This window comes from Parasteatoda tepidariorum, chromosome 8 (assembly GCF_982258835.1).
Source record: "Parasteatoda tepidariorum strain Cologne lab strain chromosome 8, Ptep-v5.0, whole genome shotgun sequence".
Classification (NCBI taxonomy): domain Eukaryota; kingdom Metazoa; phylum Arthropoda; class Arachnida; order Araneae; family Theridiidae; genus Parasteatoda; species Parasteatoda tepidariorum.
Window position 1 is genome coordinate 44,306,972 of NC_141762.1, and position 21,758 is coordinate 44,328,729.

General features: G+C 31.0%; 1 protein-coding gene across 1 annotated transcript in view; it reads right to left on the bottom strand.

Moving 5' to 3' along the window:
• Positions 1–4,474: 4,474 nt before the first annotated feature.
• Positions 4,475–21,758, bottom strand: part of LOC107449135 (2-aminomuconic semialdehyde dehydrogenase) — a 32,899-nt gene continuing 15,615 nt past the window's right edge. The window contains exons 5-9 of the mRNA XM_043055219.3: positions 21,591–21,661; positions 19,763–19,867; positions 14,285–14,450; positions 13,245–13,454; positions 4,475–5,940 (exon numbers count right to left, since the gene is read on the bottom strand). Coding sequence (XP_042911153.1) covers positions 5,785–5,940; positions 13,245–13,454; positions 14,285–14,450; positions 19,763–19,867; positions 21,591–21,661 — 708 coding nt within the window. The 3' untranslated portion in view covers positions 4,475–5,784. The remainder of the gene's footprint in view (positions 5,941–13,244; positions 13,455–14,284; positions 14,451–19,762; positions 19,868–21,590; positions 21,662–21,758) is intronic.

Consider the following 21,758-nt stretch of genomic DNA (forward strand, 5'->3'; position numbering starts at 1 on the left):
TGGTTGAATTCTTATTTTATTTATTAAAGCTTTAGTCTGTGTTTTGTTGCTTTAATTCTCAAACTAACGTTTTAACAATCTATCTGAAGCCAAGTTCACCACTACCTTGTGTTTAGGCTTGTGATTTTTTTTACTAAGATCTGGGTTATGTTTGATTTTTATTTTTCTATTTGGTTATTATATAATAGATTTATATGATTACAGTAGGCTCCTGATTATTTGGCCTTGTGAAAAAACGTGGAATGATAGAACCAGCCATTTGCAAAACTTAATGTGGGAGATGGAGGAGGAAAAAATAAAAGCAGTCCTACATGCATTTTAACTCTGAAATGACAGAAAAATGAACTATTTTCACGTTAATCATTTAGCTTAAAATGTGTAACTTGTATTTTATTTGTATGGGAAAGGGGTGAGTAGTAAAACTTCAATTTCGTCTGTTTTTTTTTTTTTTTTTTTTTTTTCTTGTTAATTCTGTCTACCTTTCCACCACATTAGACTGAATATTTTAATTTTTTTTTAAAAAAAACGCTTAAAAATCATGAATGGCAAAGTTTTTATTAAAACCTTAATCATTTTGGTACACCTTTCGGTAAGATGAACAAGGATGGTAAAACAGAATTAATGTAATTCGACAGAAGTTGCATCACACTAACAAGATAAATAAACAGTTAAAAGTAACAATGTTAAACTGACAGGAAATGCTAGAAAATTAATGATTTCCAAGTATTTGAAAAATATGATATAGCAGCTAGATCATTAACTCTACTGTCTGGCTGCTAAATCCCATCTCTGAAACGGATGGCAAGCAGTGATAAATTTAAAACATTCAATATTCAATTTAAACAAACTAAGAATATTTTTGGAAAAAGTAATTCAATTAAAAAAATAATTGATATTATTATTAACAGAGCTGTAGAGTCAGTTGCAAAAATGAACATCCTTTTAGAATTTTAAACTTAGACTTCCTCATATACATGTGAGCATATACTACACATGTGTAATAGCTTTTTTTTTCCAATATAAACAAAGTAATAGATGGTACAGAAAAGAAAAAAAATTGATGGCGTAACAGATTATTCATATTAACATTTTATTATGTTACGGGAAAAACTGGAATTAGTAATTTCTAATTTTTGGCAAGATCTTTTTACCAAGGACCATATATTCAATTTTATAAACTTAAGGAGGTGAGAATAATCTTTCCAAACTAACTTGAGTTGAAGGAAAAGCTGTTACTGTTTGGACTTCTTTTATCTTTTCAGGATTTATTTGTAAAAGAGGTGTCTGGCAATAGCGATCATATTTCTTCAAGGGCTGTATCGAAATTTTGTTGTGTTTTTTCATTTTTTTATCTAAAGGCTCTTGGTTCTATATTTTCATTCACTTTGCCTTAGCCTTTTCAATGTGATCCAAATGTTTTGCAAAATCTAATTCATCTTTGGCTGTGGGTAATAGAGACTCAGTTGCAAGTCTGCAGTCTGACTGTCCTGATTTAAATACTCCAGCAGTTGTTCTGAGAATTGTTTCATTCATGGTAAGATTCATAGAGTGATTTCTCTGCCTAATTTGTTCATCATCAAACAAAATGCAGTGTTATGGATCCATATATATTTAACCTAGCAAAATCTCATTGTCTAGCGCACTAGCATTTTTTTTTTCTTTCCATTTATTTATTAATATATATTATCCATACATAAAAATAATAAATCTGTTTGTCTGTAAAGTTTTTTTTTTTTTTAAATTGACTTTAGTTATAAATTGGAACTTTTTTTTAGGTTCCAAAAATCTACCTAACCACAATTGTTAGTTTTTATGCTTATTGAAAAATGTTGTTACAACATTAAAGCCGGTAAATAAGGAAGGATTGTCATGTGACTTAAAAATAAACTTTTGTTATTGTGGACATATACTTTGTGGAAGACAAGCAATGATTGAGATTTTAATTGTTCCAAGATTCAAAAGGCTTAAGAAATTTTTTTAGTGTTTAAGAAACTAATATTGAATTATAAATGAAATAAAATATTTTTAAATTCAAATAATTGCCTACAGGCTGAATCCTCAATCCAGTAATTGGTATACTTCATTCACCAGGAGTTCCGTCTGCATCACGTGGTATGCGGCGATACTATTTCGCTATTTTTGGTAGAAGGTTGTGAGCAATATTGAACGAGGTTGCTATTTGGCGATCGTATAGCAAAAATATTTCGCAAACTTTATGTGCATTTTTTTAGCATTAAATATATCATAAATTTGATGATATTTCACACCATTTTTATGACTTTTCTCTCTTTGAGTGAATAGTTTATCCTTTTTGAGACATTTTGCTCGAAAAACAGCAGTTTTTAAATTTAAAATATATTTAATTAGCTAGAGAAACAAAAGGTATAATAGCAGATGATAAAGCGGAGTAATTGACTGAAAAAGAATTCACTGTTTGTGTTTGGCGTGCATTAAGGGTTGTCTCAATTTCAAGCTCGTAGAAGTTTCTCTTCTTACTCCCGCTCTGAAATTAACTCTGCGTCCAAGGAGGTGGAACCACGTGCCAACTCCTGGTGAACGAACTATATCTCTTACAGATTGTTCAATGAAAATGCTTGGCCTCCTGGTAATCACTTCAATTTCCTAAGGCAACCTTTTCATGTTATATGTATTTTAAACTTTTGGTTTGTTTAAAATTGAATTTTTTTTTTTGGTTTCTTTGGCATTTGAACCAGTTCTTATAAGAATGTATCGTTTTGTCAACAAATGGAAAATCAATGACAATTTGTTATGAATTAAGATCTGGAATACTTCAACTCCTATAAATATTTTCTTCTAAGATTTAGAAAAAAATGTAACTTAGAATATATAATCTATTTTTAAAAGGAATTGATACAATGCTTTTCTTATTCCAGAGTTTTAAAGTTATGCTTATACTGATATTGTTATATGAACAACTTGATTTACTTTATATTAGTGATTGTATAAATATTTTGCATTCAATTTTAATGTATGATAACGTACATTATATTTTTAGTTTTAATAAAAATATTTATTTTTTTCTTAGACATTTAGCTGTGAATATGTAGATATTTTTGCCTGTTGTGTTACATGTGTGTGCCTTATAACTACTCCCATGTATGTATTAAAAGTATATTTAGAAAGTTAATAAAAACTGGATAAACTCTTCCCACTTTTTTGTCAGTTGTCTGGAAGTTCATTGTTATTTTATTGAGTACAAAGCTTAAAAAGTCTGACTACTATAAACTAAGGCTGTTTTTTATGGACTTGGTCATATATGAATAAAATAGCATTTTTTAACAAGTAATATTTTTACTATTTGTATAACTGCTAGGAGTTTGCAACAGTTATTCATGACTGTAAGGTCAAGCAGTGTTCTCCCTAAGCTTTTTTAAAAGGGTGGCCTGCCCTTTGATCCCCGTAAATGCACCCTCTTTGCAATTTTTGTAAAAATAAGCCACTATCCCTTAAAAACACTGCCTTTTTACTCATATTCCATTTTTGAAAAATAATTCACTCTTTAAATAATAATTACGCACTGGTAAATTTATCTGTGTTTATAGGTTTAATTCGAAGTAATATTTCAAATATTTACTTTGTTAGAATTATTCTCCACTGGTTAAATTTCTCTTTTCTTTTCAGAGGTAGTGGTATATTAATGAATTTTTTAAGTTTTTTTTTTAAATTAAAATCTTTTTTTTTTTTTAAATGTACCTTCAAATGGATGGGATTACTGAACAAGTTTCGCAATTCTTCAAACTTTTATATGCCTTTGTATTTAGATATATATATATTTATATTATCTTGTGTAAAATTGGGTAAAAAAAATTTTTTAGCTTGTAATTAATCCTTCTTAAATATACATATTATCTTATTCTTCACATTGATTTAAAGTAACATCTCAAAAAATTCTCATTCCTTTATTTATCGGTTTTGTACTTTTGAAAAGTTGTATCTTTATTTCAGAAATATTGTATCAAATAGTAAGTTTATATAACTTGAAGAAGTGTAGCAGTGAAAAAGGAGGGAGGGGGGAATCTCACCGTTCTACAATTAATCAGACTAACACTGCTGTTATGGTTTACCAAAATCATAAACCATTTGATCAAAAATATAAAGTTAGTATTTTGAACATCTGTTTTAAGTTTGCACAAACTAATGTTTTTTAATAGATTCAAATCAATATAGTTTATTTCGTTTCACCTTAAAAGATTTTTAAAAATTTGTAAACTAAAATGAAATTAAACCTTATATAACTCTTGATTCGCTACTGCTTTTTACCTTGCCAAAAGTACTAGACATTAATTTTATAAGCATTAAAAGAAAGCTTCTGAAATTCAGTTGTAATGCTTAAAACAACTAATTTTATTACATTTTTTTATTAAATCTTCCCATTTACACGTTTAATAATACAAACCTGCTGTACTAAAGTGCGTACTGTTTCATCCCAAGTAATTTTCTTTTAAAAAAAATATAACAGACTTTCTCATATTTTATTTAATATAGCTGTACAGCTTGTTACACAATGTGTGAATCTTAAGTTTCCAATTTCTAGTAGATCAAAAACTGCATGAAAGTTTATTATATAGGAAACTATACCTATATATTCACTATACCTTCATCATTTTACCGTTTCTTAGTCAATCGTTTATGGAGCACTATCATTTGATTACTTAAATATCGTTTGTTCACCTACGATTACAATTCTGTCTTGTTCGTCTAAACCAGGGATGGGGAAACTGTGGCCCGTCGGAGGATTTTATCCGGCCCGCGGATAGAATTTTTATTTGCCGATCAGCGGCAAATATAAACAATATACATCCATTTTATTGTCGACTATGTTTAAAATTATTTCTGTTTTTCCTTTTTTAACAAAGTACTGATGACATTTTTACTTTCTCTATTTTTGTTCTACAAAACATAAATTGATGGAAATAGTTAGCACAGACAGCTTCTATTGGTAAAATGTTGAAAGCAGAAGTTCTTTATAGAATAGCCGTAGATTGGCTCCAACTAGTGTTGGTCTTTCTCGAGGAGCTGACTTATGGAATCTAATATAGGTAAATTGTACTTCACATTTGGCAGACTGCATATTTTACGCTCCAAAGAGCGGACAATCTAACAATCATCTGAAGCAGTTGTTTCTAAATATGCCTAAGTTTGACAAATCATTACCAAAAGCTAGTTTCCAAAATTTAAAATTTCACGCCCAGAAAATCAGTGCTATGTTCGCTTAATCTTATATACGTGAACAAGAGTTTTCAATTATGAACCTTAGAAAAAATTATTTCAGAAGTAGACTAACAGAAAAGGATTTAGCCTTGTTCCTTAAAATAAGCACATCTCACTTCGAACCTTAATATAAGGAACTTTTAGAAATGAAATCGCAATTTCCTTCATCCCACTAAATATTTAAATTAAAACTTGTACATCGCTTTTTTTTTCTTTCTTAAATTTTGAAGATCTTACTTGGCCCACCAAATATTTTTTTTCTTGATTTTTGGCCCTCGACCAAAAAAGTTTGCCCATCCCTGGTCTAAACAAATGCTTGCTTTGCTTTGAATTTCCATAGCATTAAAATTCCAAGCTTTTTAACTCTAAATTATCATTCCTCTACTTATTTTAGAGGTTCTGAACTTCGACATAAAAGAACTTCTTCTGAACGACTATACAAAGAACCAATAGCTGCACTTATTCTTCGCATAACGATTTATCGTCTAGCCTAGTTTATAGACTACCACTTTCACTTCTTAAAATAACGAACACCAGAGTTGATGAAAATTTTCATTTCATCTTGTAATTGACGCAAATTGTTTTCTTCACGGTATAAAATTCTCTTGAATCTTCAGTTCCTTCCCTACCCAAACCAGATCTTTTTAGCCCACCAAAAGGCATGTGGAGATTTCGCACGAGCCAGCAATTGCACCAGACGGTTCCCACCTAGAAATTTAATTTTATAAGAAAATCGTTTATTTAATAAGGAAATAATTAACAAAAATTTAAATTGCTACTGAAATGTTTTCAATCTTGTTCATTATTATAATATTTATGGTCAGTGTTTAATAGTGATCATTGGCTTAAATAACAACCCGCTGTGTGGGAAGGAGCACGAGGTTTGAAGGTACATGCTCCAGATAAAATAACCTTTCTAATTTCAATAAAGGGATTTTTTTTTGTTTATAGATATTTTTTAGTTCACTTTATAAATAATAATAATCCTTAAATTTTGATTCTAATTATTGTAAAATAGCAGGGTTTGAAAAAACCCGGGGATTTTTGAAAAAACCCAACCCGCCTGGGTTTTATTGAAAAAACCCGGGGAAAATTGGGTTTTATTTGAAAAAACCCATGGAAAATTGGGTTTTTTCATTTAGTGCTCATAAATTTAACTGTGAAAATATTTTTATTCATTAAATGGAGTTGTATAAGTAAACACTAAAATTTCATCTGACTTTTACCTGTATTAAAATTAAACTGGAATAAATATTTAATGGTCCTCCATGTTTTTATAATACGATTAATAGAAAGTGAAATTCAAATTACGTATAATTAAAAGAGTATCAGTTACTTGCCCCTTTTTTCAAATATTTAGATAAATATATGCATTTTTAGATACATTTTAACTTTATAGTTTCAAAAGACAAATTAATCTTAAAATACATACACTAAAAAGCATATATAATAAGTTATAGCTTATTTTTAAAATCAGAAAATAAAACTTTAAATTTGTTTATTGTTGTTTAATGTATCACTTAATAGAAATTTTTTTTTGTTTGCTTTCAATATTTTTAAACATGATTAAAAGAAACAAAATAAATTGTATTCAAATGAAATCTTAATAATATTTAAAAAATCTTAAAAGTAATATTTTAATTTTTAACTGTTTTTTAATTGTGATAAGCTTTCTCCAAATAGTTAAAAATTGTCAGCAGATGTTAAAAGTTAACTTAAAAAAAAGGTCCATTTTTTCCCTTATTATTATTATCATACAACAGATTCAAAGTGTCTACATTTCTCTCTTAGATGGTGATACACTTTTACGAGTTTTGTAGCTTTATCTATTCCTAATCTACACTGGTTATCATAAATTAAGGAAAAATCACAAAAATAGCGATAACTCTTTCAAAAGTAAGCCAAACCGTGCAACATTTGCATATGTTGTCCACTAAGAGTAGCTGAGTAAAATTGCAATATGCAAATTAGTGGCGCTGCACTCGGCTTACGTCATCTGCCTGGAGCATAAAAGTCCAAGTTTGAGAGAAAGCACACAAATTTTACTGTGATTGCGACATTGAAAATCTGAGATAGCCAATTCGTAATAATGACCTCTAGGCATCATTTGCCTGAAGAACTACGATGGAGAGCCATCGGGAGACTAGAGGCAGGGCAGAGTCAATCAGAAGTGGCCAGATGGCTAAATGTGAGTCCATCTGTGGTTCATAGACTTTGGAGGCAATTTCAAACCACAGATTCGGCATCTAGGAGGTTCAGTCAAGGACGGCCAACTGTTACGACCAGTGCCGATGACCGATATTTGACATTAAGTGCACGCAGGAATAGAACCGTTACTCCGACACATCTTAGATCCTCTCTTGCTGCAGCCACCGGAAGGTTGGTGTCAACGTCAACTGTGCGCAGAAGGCTCCACGAAGGTGGTCTGTATGCGAGACGACCAGCCATTTGCGTGCCGCTCACATCACGCCATAGGAGAGACCGTTTGCAGTGGGCCCGACAACATGTCCACTGGACGTCAGATCAATGGAGGCCTGTTCTCTTTACGGATGAGTCCAGGTTTAGTCTAGAAAGTGACAGTAGACGTTATTTGATATGGAGAGAACCTGGGACCCGTTATCATCCATCAAACATCCGTGAAAGAGATGCATACGGAAGAGGCAGTGTCTGTGTTTGGGGAGGCATATCCTTAGGAGGGCGCACATACCTCCATGTCTTTCCAAGGGGAACCGTGAATGCTCAGGTTTATCGAGACAACATCCTTGATGCTTATGTGCGCCCATATGCCGGGGCAATTGGTGATTGCTTCCTGTTACAGGACGATAATGCAAGACCACACAGAGCTCGCATTGTTGATGATTATCTTCAACAGGAAACAATTACTCGCATGGAGTGGCCAGCTCGATCCCCGGACTTGAATCCTATCGAGCACGTTTGGGATGCTCTAGGGAGGCGTGTATCTGCCATCAATCCGCCCCCTCAGACCCTTGCCACGCTTGCAACTGCTTTACAAGAGCAATGGCTCTCACTTCCTATTGAACTGATAGACCGCATAATTGAAAGCATCACACATCGCTGTTTGTGCTGTATTGCTTCTAGAGGCAATCATATTCCATATTAAAGGTACTTTTTCTATTGCAAACCGATACTTCCAATTTGTTTATTTTATACATGTGCTAATTTCTATACTACTATTAATGTCTGATAATTTCTTTTTATGTTGTTTAATACCTTACTATGTGTTGTATATTGTGGGTAAGTTTCATAAAATTCCATGTGTAATTTCTTGAGTTATCGCGATTTTTGTGAATTTTCCTTAATTTATGATAACCAGTGTATTTCGAAGTTTACTCTGCACCAAACCGAAAGTTGAAAAGCGTCTTTCGATAGAGACAGAGGATGCTGGTGCTGAGTGCAAATAAAAAGAATTGACAGAAACTTTGTGGAAGCAATGAATTTTATTTACTTATTTTTTTTTTGCCATAATTTTCCACTATTTTTTGATGAAAACTGTTGAATAACAGTGTCAAGCATCATTGATTTTGGAAAGTATTCAGGATCGGAAATTTTAAATGTCATAACACGTGGCAGAAATTCTGGATGATGCTTAGAAAGACAGTTTTCTGCTAATTGGTCTTGTTCATCATTTAAAAATTGTCCCCTTGTTTCGAGATCCAGGATGCATATGCTAATAAATTATGTGGCTGAACAGCCTGATTGAATCTTTTTACAAAATGTTTATGGGGTCCTAATTCATCACACGATAGTAAGTTAATTCATATTTCAACAGCTTCTGAAATTGAAATGTTTTCTGATTGAAGCTTTTTTAAAGCTTAAGAAACAATTGATATCTGTTTTTCCCAATTGATAGTTTATTGGTAAAGCCCAACATATCATTATTAGATTCATTTTGATGTTCAAGAACAATCTCTTCATATTTATGGTAATTATTGGCAAAAGTTTTTACGTGCTCACAATATGAATTCCACCTAGTATCATTTGGTCATCAAGCAGTTTTTTTTCATTTGCCCATCCATGTGCTTGATGCACATTTCTAAAATATTTGTTAACTTCAACGATGTGTCCAATGATAGTATTAGGAGTACTTCTTTTTGAACCAAATTAAAAAAAAAAAAACAATTTGTGAAAAAAAAACACCAAGTGGGTTTTATCAAAGTGGGCCCTTTTGGGGAACCCTGGTTATATGTATTTTATATTAAGTTTAAATAATGCATTATCACTACATATTTGAATCTTCTTTATTGTTAAGTACATTACGTTTCATAACTTTTTAAATTAGAAATTATAAAATATAAATGCAGTAATATAAAAGGAACAAGTTTATTAATCTTTTTGTTTTTACAGACATTTATTTACTATATTTATTAAACATATGGATATTACCTATTATAAAATTATAATCAGTAAATATTTATAATCAGTAAAAACTAAAATTTCATCTGACTTGAGTTAAATAAAAAACTGAAATAAATATTTAATGGTCTTACATGTTTTTATAATAAGGTTAATAGAAGGTGAAATTAAAACTACGTATAATTATAAAGAGTATCAGTTACTTGTCAAATTTGTTTTCAAGTAATTAACCCTAGGAAAATGATTTCATTTTTAGATAAATAATTTTAAAAAGTTCTCTGATAAAAAGTTTCAGCATTTTTTTTTTTAAAGCCAAAAAATAAAACTGTTTAAATTTGTTAATGTATCACTTGGTAAAAAAAGAAAAAAATTGCTTCTTTTCAATTTTTTTAAACACATGAATTAATAATAATAACCTGTTTATTAATATATAAAGCATGCAACAATATTTGAAAAATTGATCTTTTCAGAGTATATTATTTAAATTTTTATTTCATTTAATATCATTAAAATATTACTTTTTGAAAAAAACCCACTTGAAGTTTTCAATCGTAGGTACCTACTATAAAATTATATGAGGATTCGAGTTTCTTTTACTTTACTAATATTAAAAACTTAATCATATAAATCATGCAACTCTATTTGACAAATTTATGCTGCACAATAAATTATATAAAAGTAAATGCGAAACAATAAGTTTTAGTAAAAAAAAAATGTTTTTTTGAAAAAACCCACTTATCGTTCCAAGTGGGTTTTTTCAAGGTGGGCCCGCCCAATAAAACCCGGGCGGGTTTTTTCAAAGTGGGCCCACTTGGCGAACCCTGTAAAATAGTGAGTTATTTTTTATCGTATTATTGATATATTTCATATCAATGTGGTAATTTGATTTATTGAAATTACAAACATTTGCTGACTTGTGTGCTCAATATATAGGCTTATAAGTCATTGTCAAGTAGAAAATACAGATAGAACAATTCAGAGAAAGACATCACAAAGAATACATCCAGGGTTACAGCGGGATTCGAACCCGCTACCTCCACGCTTAACAGAGCGTTTGGACCGGCGATACCGCTTGGCCAGGGAGGCCCCTCAATGTGGTAAGTGTATACAATGTTTCAACTTAATACCTTTTTCGAAATTCCACCTTTTTATCACAATTGCAATTTTCATTATCTTTAATTTAAATAAAATTAATGGTTTTAAATACCTGACTATCTCTTCACTATGGTATCTTTGTTTCTTATTATTATTTCAAATTTTTTGTGACAAGATATGAGGCACCCAGGGCCGGATTAACCTATAGGCACACTAGGCACGTGCCTAGGGCCTACGAAATCCAGGGGCCTACGAAAAACTTGGAAGAAAAAAATTTGTTGACAAAAATAATTTAGCTTTAAAAACAACAAGTGTATTTTGCACAAAATTATGAAGATACAAATGAAAATATAATATTTTTCAGTAATAAATTATTTTGCAGAATCTTATGATCTAATATATTACTTTTTTGGATTCAACGAAATCTTGTTGCTGTCGAATTCCAAACTACGCAAAATGTCGTATTCAATAGACATAAGTGCGAGCGATCCAAACGATCTTGATTCATTGTTGAACGCAAATAATTTTTTATCAATTTTAATCTGGAGAAAGATCTTTCTCCTTCTGCATTTGATCTAAGAATCGACAAATATATTCTTAATGCAATGTGAACGTTAGCAAAATCGAACTAATCATAATGGTATTATCGATATCAACTGCAATATCGGCAGTATGTCGGTATTGCAGATAAAGTTCGATAAACAAATTTGTAAATTAAAATCCGTATTAAAAAAACTGTAAAAAAAAATATGCAAGAAAATTTTAGCATATAGTATTTTGAAAAGAGGGAAGGAGGGGAGGGCCCAAAAACGGCTGTGCCTAGGGCCTACGAAAGGTATAATCCGGCTATGGAGGCACCTATATCTACACTTCTGATATTGCCACTAGAAACGCCTCGAGTAAAGCAACAAGTAACCCAGATAGCAAAAAGATATGATCTAATATTAGAAAGATGCAATATAATACTGCCCTGCTAGAAAACGCAATACTCTTGAATCCTATCTTCTAATATTATATAAAATTAAATAGTATTCGATCTAACATTCGAACTTTCAAAATAATCATCTATTTCATTACTTTTGGTACAGCGCCACATTTTTGCGAAAGGTTATCCCATATTATTAATAAAATTGGTTACCAAATGGTTTAAACCATTTGGTACTTTTCTATTTCACCTGCACGAGTTGTAGTTCATTTACGTCGCACTAGAGCTGCACAATGGGCTATGGGCGACGGTCTGGGAAACATCCCTGAGGATGATCCGAAGACATGACATCACAATTTTGATCCTCTGCATAGAGGATGCCAACCTCTGATTCGGTAGCCCGATGACCTGCACGAGAAGTCGAGCACTTTACGGTAGAGCAGTTTAACGAGGACCAATACCGCGCACCCTCGGTCCCTACGCAGACTAATCCAAGTGGTCACCTAACCGCACACTGACCGCAGCCAGTGATAGTTGTTCACCTGCACAAGTAAATTCGCCTATTATATTTAATTATTTTTTTTAAAAAGCTATCACCTAAAGACTTTTTTTTTAAAAAAAAAGAACAGTTGAATTTACTAATGCCCTGTGATTTAGCATTCGCAACTTTATCGCATGTGCAGGTGAAATGGAAAAGTACCAATCATTCAATAACTCAAAAAGGACATTGTTTATCACATTCAAATTTAATTAGAAACAGGAAATAATAATGTAAAATAAAATGGGGAAGACTTATTTGAGCTATTTAATTGGGTATAATATGAAAAAAACACAACTACTTCGATTTAGTAGGAACAACATATGACGCAATGCTAAACGAATGGAATTTAGTTGTTGTTTATTTAGTTATTGTTATTAGTAGTTGTTGTTATTTGTTTTAGTTGTTGTTGTTTATTTAGTTGTATTTAGTTTCAATAACTTTTCTTTATAATGCAATAAAATCTGGCGAGCAGCTATTTAAACGATCGAACACTTCGTTTGTTTATTTGTGGCTTGAAGTTAGGCTCGCAGAAAATGCCGTTCATGGGTTAAATTTAGTAGGAACAACACAACCTGTGACGTCGGCCATATTATACCCAATTACTCAAAACAGATTACTGGTATTATTTTTGTAAATTATATTTTCTTAGTTAAAAGATTGTTGTAGTTCATTTACGTCGCACCAGAGCTGCGCAATGGGCTATTGGCGAAGGTCTGGGAAACATCCCTGAGGATGATCAGAATCATGCCATCACAATTTTGATCCTCTGCAGAGGGGATGGCTTCCCTGCTTTGGTAGCACGACGACTTGCACTCGAAGTCGAGCTCTTTACGGTAGAACAGAGTTTAACGAGGACCGATACCGCGCACCTTCGGTCCCTACGCAGGCAGATCAAAGTGGTTACCCATCCTCTTACTGACCGCAGCCAGTGATGCTTGACTTCGGTGTTCTATTGGGAACCGTGTCCTTACGATCAGTCCACTACGGGATTTAAAAAAAAACAAACTTAACTTTAATAAAATCTCTGAAAAAATTTGCGAAAGTAATAGTTATTTTGTATAGTGTTAATTAAATTACCTCCAATTTCGGTGCAATTGAGTGTATCCGTTGAACATCATTTGTCCATATGGATGCACTCAAACCATAATTCACTTTGTTGGCCCTGTCAATAATTTCAGCTTCTTCTTCAAAAGGAGTTAAACAGGTAACAGGCCCGAATATTTCTTCTTGCATGCATCGACTATCGTCTGAAAGTCCAATGAGCACGGTCGGTCCCACAAAGTATCCCTAAATTTTGGAGAAATTTTTTTATAACAATTCAAATAGGAGAAAGTCAGCTAAGAGCCTACACTTGTCTGCTTACATTTGTTTTATCAATGATTAATAAATAGGAATATCTTAGCCGCTTTGTTCGTTCTATTAAATACCTAACCGTACAGTAAAAAATATGCTGATCGAAAATCGTTGTTTTTAGACGCTAAAAATATCAATTTGTTACCCCTTAGTTATGCATTCTTTCTCATTAATTTTAAATTGCAGGAAAGACACCAATTAAGGTAAAAAAAAAAAACTTTAAAGTAAAAAGTTCAATTTATATATTTAAAGTTAATTATGTTTAATTAAAATACAAAATTGAAATATATGATCACAGAGACGAAAAAGCTTAGTTTTTGAATGAATTATGATTTATATCGTTTTAGCTTTGTAAATAAAATAATGTGACTGAAATTCTGTGACAGCATTTCACTGAAATATTTTATCGTCTAGTCAAAGAATAAGTATGATAAGCTTAAATAAATAACCCCAAGAAACTGAAACGGTAAGATATCACCTGATAAAAAAACTTCATTCGCTTCAAAAATATATAAATAGGAAATAACAGTCGGCAGGTTTTAATCGCTCAAAAACAGGCTCCCATTTTCAAGATTTGTCAGACGTGAATGAGAAGAAACAAAAGTGATTTGAAATATAAAACGAAAATTTGTCAACGATGCGGGAAGGAAAAAAAAAATTAGAAAAAATATTCTTTTACTTTGATAGATTTGTTTCTTTTTTTTTTTAAATATTCTGAAATTTAAAAAAAAAAATTTTTTTTAAGAAAATTTATAACTAATTACATTTTTATTTTCCTCCGGTAGATTCAGTTGGTCCCATTGAGTTAAAAACGTCGCTCCTTCTTCTTTGGCTATTCTAAGATAGTGTTTTATCTTTTCAAAATGCTGTTTACTGCACACGGGCCCCATCCACACATCTTCTTCTAAAGGATCGCCAATTTTGATTTTCCTGCAACAAGCACGTAATTAATGTCACGTTTTTGAAAAAAAATATTCACATTTTTAAAAAAGTTCTTCAATTATAATTAAATATAAAGAGAAAAGAATAATTACTTGTATCTCAAATAATTTTCTTTAAAATTTTCTTTACATTATATTATCGAAAAAAATATTAAGCTACATTACCGAGCTTGAGCAATGGTGACTTACTGTAAGATTTGTCAAATTTAAAGATAATAGTGGCACATATTTATCTGAGAAAATTTGATATTACTGTCTACATATTGGGTGAGAAGTGAACAGTAATCACAAATGAAGAGTTGTTAGGGTCATAAAAAGTAGGCTAACATAAGCGTTAATAAAAAAGCAGCACAAGATCAAATAAAGAAAGCAGGCGATAATTTTGGAACTTCTAGGAGTTGATTTGTTTTCCAGACTAAGTTTTTTCTTTTTACTTTCCCTTGCGTGCATTTTTCATGCTTACGCAGAATATTAATTTTAAGTACTTTTACGCTCTTTGTATTATTAACCTATTTATATTTTCTGTCTGGAAGGATGAAGGAAAAGAATTTTGAAACGTTGGCTTAACTAATCCAACCTATTCGCGATCGCAACGAACTATAGGGGGCGTTGTTGTATGAGACGCTTACCTGCGATTTCCATATGAACCGTCATTCAGTTACTCTGGAGACGTCGTTAATGTAGCGTGTAGCATTGCAACGTTCCTTCTTTAATGTGGCTTATTAAATTTAAAAAAGAAAAATGCTTGATCTTCTTTCTTGTACAACCGAAAACAAAATGGTATCTCTTTTCATTAGAGAAGGAATATCCAAAACACATCGGAAAAATATTTGTACATTAACAGAAAAAATATGTATATTCTTATAAGAGTTAAAACCTAATGCCCGAGAAATAGTTGTACTAAATTTAATGATCTAACATGAAAGGCCTATTTAAACTTTACATTCCATAGTTTTAAGAATCATATTACTTCAAAAATTAAAATGAACAAAAAGTATACATAAGCCTCATAATTTTATGAAATTTAATTTTGTAAACAACGTTTTTTGACAACAATTTTTATCAAAAAATTTCAAGTTTCAATAAAAATCATTATTTAGAAACTAAGAAACGTAAAATAAAGAATGCTGACGAAACAAAAACAAATGAACAATTCTTTTTTGTCGCCATTTTTAGTGCTACGAATATTCGTCTTTGGGATTTGCCAAAAACAAAACAAGATGCAATTTTATTTTTTCAGGAGGGAAATATTTTACCGAAAAAACGAAAATGTACCAATTCCCACAACATAAAACTTTATCTTGGCAAACGTACGTTTTGGAAATGTTATTTCATTTGGAATCTTATTCATCAGAGTTCATATGGCGATATGATTGTTTTGAATCTATGCTAAACTCTATATCGGCTCATTTTCCACCGAAATCCAATTAACTATTTTGATTTTAAATAAAGTGTTTTATTTTATGAACTGTCGCAAAAATTTTAAGTGTAGATTGGCGGCACTTAAAAACCGCCAAATCTGTAGCGGCGGTGGCGTTAATACGTCGTAAGTACCGAATTTTTATTCCATACTTTTCTGAATCATATTATTTCAAACATTGGAATATACAAAAAGTAAACATAAACACATAATGTTATACCATTTAATTTTTCAAAAGTATTTTGAGAACAATTTTTATCAAAAAATTATAAACTAAAAAACGGAAAATAAAGAATTCTTAGGATAAAAAAAACGATTTTAAGAATTATTAACATTGAAATAAAAACTTTCATATTGTTTATTTTTTTATTATTCTTATAGTTCTTAATCAGACGTAAAAAACCATTCTGTAGAGAACCATCATCAAATGAAAAAAAAAATATTTACAAGCAAATTTTTTATTGTAAAAATCATTGCACTTACCTGATTTATGATTCCCGGAGAATTCCAAAATGATAAGTTCCTTGTTTGAAAACTTTATTCTCAAATAATAGATACATAGTTTATACCTTCATTACTTTTAGATAACATACTACACAGCAAAATTTTATAATTGATATGAATTTGAATATGTAGCTAAAAACAGAATAGCTGAATTCTAGTTGAACTTATTCTTTCAAAATTAAAAAAAACTTACCAAGAAAACGATTTAAATTAATTAAGAATCAGCAGAAATGGCACTATTTCAAGTAACTTGGATAATTTTTTATTGTTGTTTTCCGAATTATATGGATACAGAAATATATACTATTCTAAAACGAAGAAGAATATGCTATAAATATTACAATTCTGTATGTTCTGAATTCATATTTATTCACTGGAATGACGAAAGCAATGTTGACTTCACTTTAATTCGTAATGAATTGAAGACAGAAGAAATGCATTTTACCTTAATACACATATCTGTAACAGTATCCGAAATCGGAAGTCATCAGTTGCAAGTTTGTTGATAATAGAAATAAAAAATTATTGAGGAATTTTTCTTCAAATGTTTGGCGTGTTCTGTTCCTGAAAGATTTACTAATATTCTGAAGATTTTTTTCAAGTTCTTCGGCCTTTTCCTTAGGGAAATTTTGTTTCTTATTTGCTGCTAAAAAATGGCGTCTGATTCAGTCAATGACTTTGATGGAACTAAATGAAAACGTGATAAATTAATGTCCGATATTTACAGGCTCCCGCTAGACGGCGTACTCGAGCGTTGCGATCGCGAATTGGACAAGGAGACAAACATCAATTGATGCAGTTTTTTCAACCCATATGACATAAAATGTGGTGGTATTTCATGAAAGGCTATAGACAAAAAAAATTTATTTGACCAATAGGCAAACGGTGATCGAAATAATGCTTATACAATTTTCTTTGTTTGATATTAATCGTCATTATATTCTCTTTTTCTTATATTCTTTTCTTGATATTATTTTCATTATATTCTTTTCATTATATTCTTTTCATTATGTTCTTCTCTTAAGTTTTTAATTATAAAATACGATGTTTCTTTTTAGGTCGTATGCTAATTTTGATTACAGTTGGTTTGGTATAATTTTATACCATGTCAAATTAAACATAAATTTAAATAAATAATGCATTGAATAATTGCGTATTTTCTAATTTTATAAATTTACAATTTTTATTTTCATCTAATTGCAAACTTTTTAACTGAGACACTAAAAAATATTAAAATACGATAAGCCGTCAGCCAGAGAGAATTGTTATGAGAAAAAGTTAAATTAAACACTTTATTTATAATTTTGTGGTGCTATAAATATAGATTTTTAGTATCTCTTGATTCAATATTGTAATGTTAGTTTTTTTATTATTCATTGAAGAATTTTTTAGAGTTATTTTTGTTCCGTATTAAAGTTACATATTTCCTGTTAACCGAAAGCGATTTTCTATTGAATGTTATTATAAACAATAACATATAATTTATCATATCTCAATTTTTAAAGTAAATGTATTCTTCTTCATACGTGAAAATACTACCAAAAATACCTAACAAAATGTAAAAAGTATTATTTAAAAAAATTGACAAATTATAACTTAATTCATTATAACGTTGTTTAAAAAATGAAAATAGGTTCAGTCAAACAGGAAATTATGAGCAAAAAAATAATGTCATTATAATTTTTCGATTGCGCAAGTGAAAATTTTTACTAACAATTTAAAATTTTTCAAAGTAATAAAATTCACTTCTAATTACCTTTACCTTTAAAAATTCTTTGTTTCAAAATTTTACCTGTTTAACTTCGAGATCAATCTTTTGTTCTTTTTCTTTTCTTTTTTTGTAACGATATCTCAAAATCATTTGATTAAAACTCTTGACGGTATCGTAGCAACCAATAAAAATCGTCATAAATTTGAATGGATTTGAAGATAAAATGATAAAAGGTAACGTATTCTCGCAACAGCCAGCTGTGAGCGAAGGGAGTCATGATGGTTCAGGCTCCTCAATTTCGAGATCAAAGACATGATTGTAGCAGCATTACGCACATGCCGTCTTTACTTCCCAGATATCCTGGTACCCATTGATCTGAAGCTGGCTGGGCTTCCAGACGCCAGTAAGGATCGAACTTCAGTCCTTTGCAATTACAGCTCAATACCTTTAACCACTGAACAAAAATTTCATCCAAATAAAATTGGGATCTTTTAATTGAATAATATTTAATTTTGATGTTACATTCTGTCATTTGACAAAAATTACTTGCAAAGTCAGCAGGGAGGGTAGTCCCCTTGTTCTGTCATAATTTGTTTTTCACTATGGTTTATATTTAGCTCTGGGCTCTCCTTGCTGCATTTGTCTATGCTGCATGTTATGTCTACGTTCTGAAGGCGATGGATACAACTAGAAAGCTAAGATTCGATATAAGAAAATCTGCATTGGACTCCTGATAGACGTTAAAAAGTTTTCGTTATGAAACCTCATCCCTTCCGTTCGGAAAGCGTTGATTATGCCTATCCCAGTGCTACTCTGAATTTTATCATCAATAAATTGTTCTCACCCCGCCTCATTCACTTCATCGAATCTCAGCTTTCTAGTTGTATTCATCGCCTTCAGAACGCAGACATAACATGCAACATAGACAAATGCAAAGTCGATGTTCGTTAAGTTCCACTGGGCGTAGGTATCATTTAAAAAAAACGAAAAGTATGATGATAGAAGAATTTATTTTTTGTTGAAGAAGCTGGATGATTTATTAATTACCATGAGTTGCAGAAGAATTTGACTTGATAAATTTTCAACTGTCCATGCGAATGAGATATTTGATATTTTTTATGTATTTTTTCCCCCGGTGGAGGATGGGATGAGGAATTCCGAAGTCACAGCCAGCCTCCGTTAAGCTTAGTTTCTAAGAGATAGAAATGCTAAGTTTCCTCCAAAAGGTTTCCTCAGCGAAGCTAACATCCTGCGAGGCTTATAATAACAGGGCTACAACACGTTAATCAGCAAGAGGCATGCGAAAACAATCGGTCTCGCATTAAATACTAACAGAGAATGATGTAATTAGGTTCCAGTCGTACATACCTTTGTAACTCTACGCATTGTGGAAAATCATTTAATGCCTCCTAATATGGAAGTGAAAGAGGGACAAGATTCTAAAAATAACTCCTCCTTTGAAATATAAATCTAATTATAATTCAATGGTATGTTTTCAGCCTTGAATTTCCAAAATAGAATTTCTACCCCTATTCTTTACCAAAGATATTTTATGAAAACGAAAGAGTTTTAATGGTTTTATTAATACAAAAGTATTTATAATTTTTGTATTACATTTATATATACACATAGAGAGAGAGAGATAAAAATATTTATGATGTCTTACTTTGCACTTTCCACAAATCTTTCTACAAATGTAGAGAAAATGTTGTTATGAATATATATTCGACTCGTACTCAAGCAAATTTGGCCTTGATTCAAGAAACTCCCCCTGAAAATTAAACGTAAATATATAAAGTTAGTGACAGTATCCGGTAATTGATGAATTTTAATTCTACACGTTAGCCTTTTACGTCAGTTTTTAAAAATACAAAGCTTTTTAAAATGTTAAGAAGTGACCTTTTATTGATACTTATCTATAAAAAAATAATGCAAGCATACTGACTAAAATTTATTAAAAACATAAAAATTATGTTTTTATATTTGATTGCAAACTACTACAGAAAGAAACATCCACTTATTTTAACTAAACTTCAATTTTATCTTTTTCTGCGTAGAGGTATGTTTTTGTAACTACAAATTATGAAGTCGAGCATTAATGGGCTAAGGTTAAAAAGAGTCAAATTCTATTTTCACTGCCTACCATGTTATACTAGGGAGAATTATGTAAATATTTTATTCATTAAAAATTTTGTGATGCATAGTTAAAATTTCTGAAAACTGTTAAATAGTTGATTTAAAAAAGAAAAGAAAAATTCTTGCAATATGCTGCTTGAACTAAATTGCCAAATGGATAAATATATCAAATTTGATTTTTTTTTTCTTTTTTTCCTTTTCGCGTAATAGTTTTTTCTTTCAGATTGTAGATTGAGGTTATTTTTTAGCAACTGTGCTGCGCAGAACCTACGTGTATTAGCGTGCAGGAGACCCCCCCCCCCTTAAATGAATGTACACAGGGCCAGATTAACCTATAGGCACACTAGGCACGTGCCTAGGGCCTACGAAATTCAGGGACCTACGAAAAACTGTAATTTGTTGTTGACTATAATTTATGATCCTGAAAAATATATGTAAAAAACATTGGTCAATTGCTAAAATGACTCATTTGAAAAAACGTGACTAACATTTTATTAAAATAGTATTAAATCATTTTTTTTCTGTTAGTAAACATTTAACCTACCTTGCAAATTTATTTATAAATAATTTCAAAAGATTTACTTTTGGCAATGTTAATTTCCTTCACTTAGTTATCATAGTAGTATCATGAAAACTATGAAGCTATTTGTAGTATAAATATTTCTTGTAATTAATCTCACCATCAATTTCACTGTTTTCTTTGCTGGTTTGTTGTTGTATTGTTGACGTGAAGTGTTTACATAGTTATCGATCGAACTAATCATAATGGTATTATTGATATCAACTGCAATATCGGCAGTATGTCGGTGTTGCAGATAAAGTTCGATAAACAAATTTGTAAATTAAAATCCATATTAATAAAAATGTAAAAAAAAATATGCAAGAAAATTTTAGCATATATTTTGAAAAGAGGGGAGGAGTGGGGGAAGGAGGGGAGGGCCCAAAAAACGGCTATGCCTAGGGCCTACGAAAGGTATAATCCGGCTCTGAACGTACAGAATGCCCCCCTTCCCGAAAACTAAATCTCTTTATTTTGCTCCTTCACGTAGCATCCCCTAAGTTCACATACGTGTATAGGTTCTGCTCAAGCTCAGTAGAAAACCAAGATTGTTCTGCTGTAACGTCTCAGAGCAGAGCCTACGTACGTGTGTGTGGGACTCTACGTAAAAGCTCAATATTTCCCGAATGGTATCTGACTCCAGGTCATACTTAGGAACACGTCTAGCACATTTGCACAGGTCGGATCCAAAAAAAAGGTTAATGATAAAAAATATAAAATTTTTAGTCAAAGAAGATAAAAATTCAGAAAATATAGAATAGTACTAAAAATTAGTGCAGTACATTGTGTATACACTCACTTAATTAGATCAGGGATGCATTTGTCAAGGTCAACGTCATCAAATACAATAGCTGCATTTTTACCACCCATCTGAAGTAGAAATAGAATAAATAAGCATAAATGATTTTGATTGAAGGTACCCAAATAGTTTTTTAAACAGAATTATGGATTTGATTAGGAATCATTT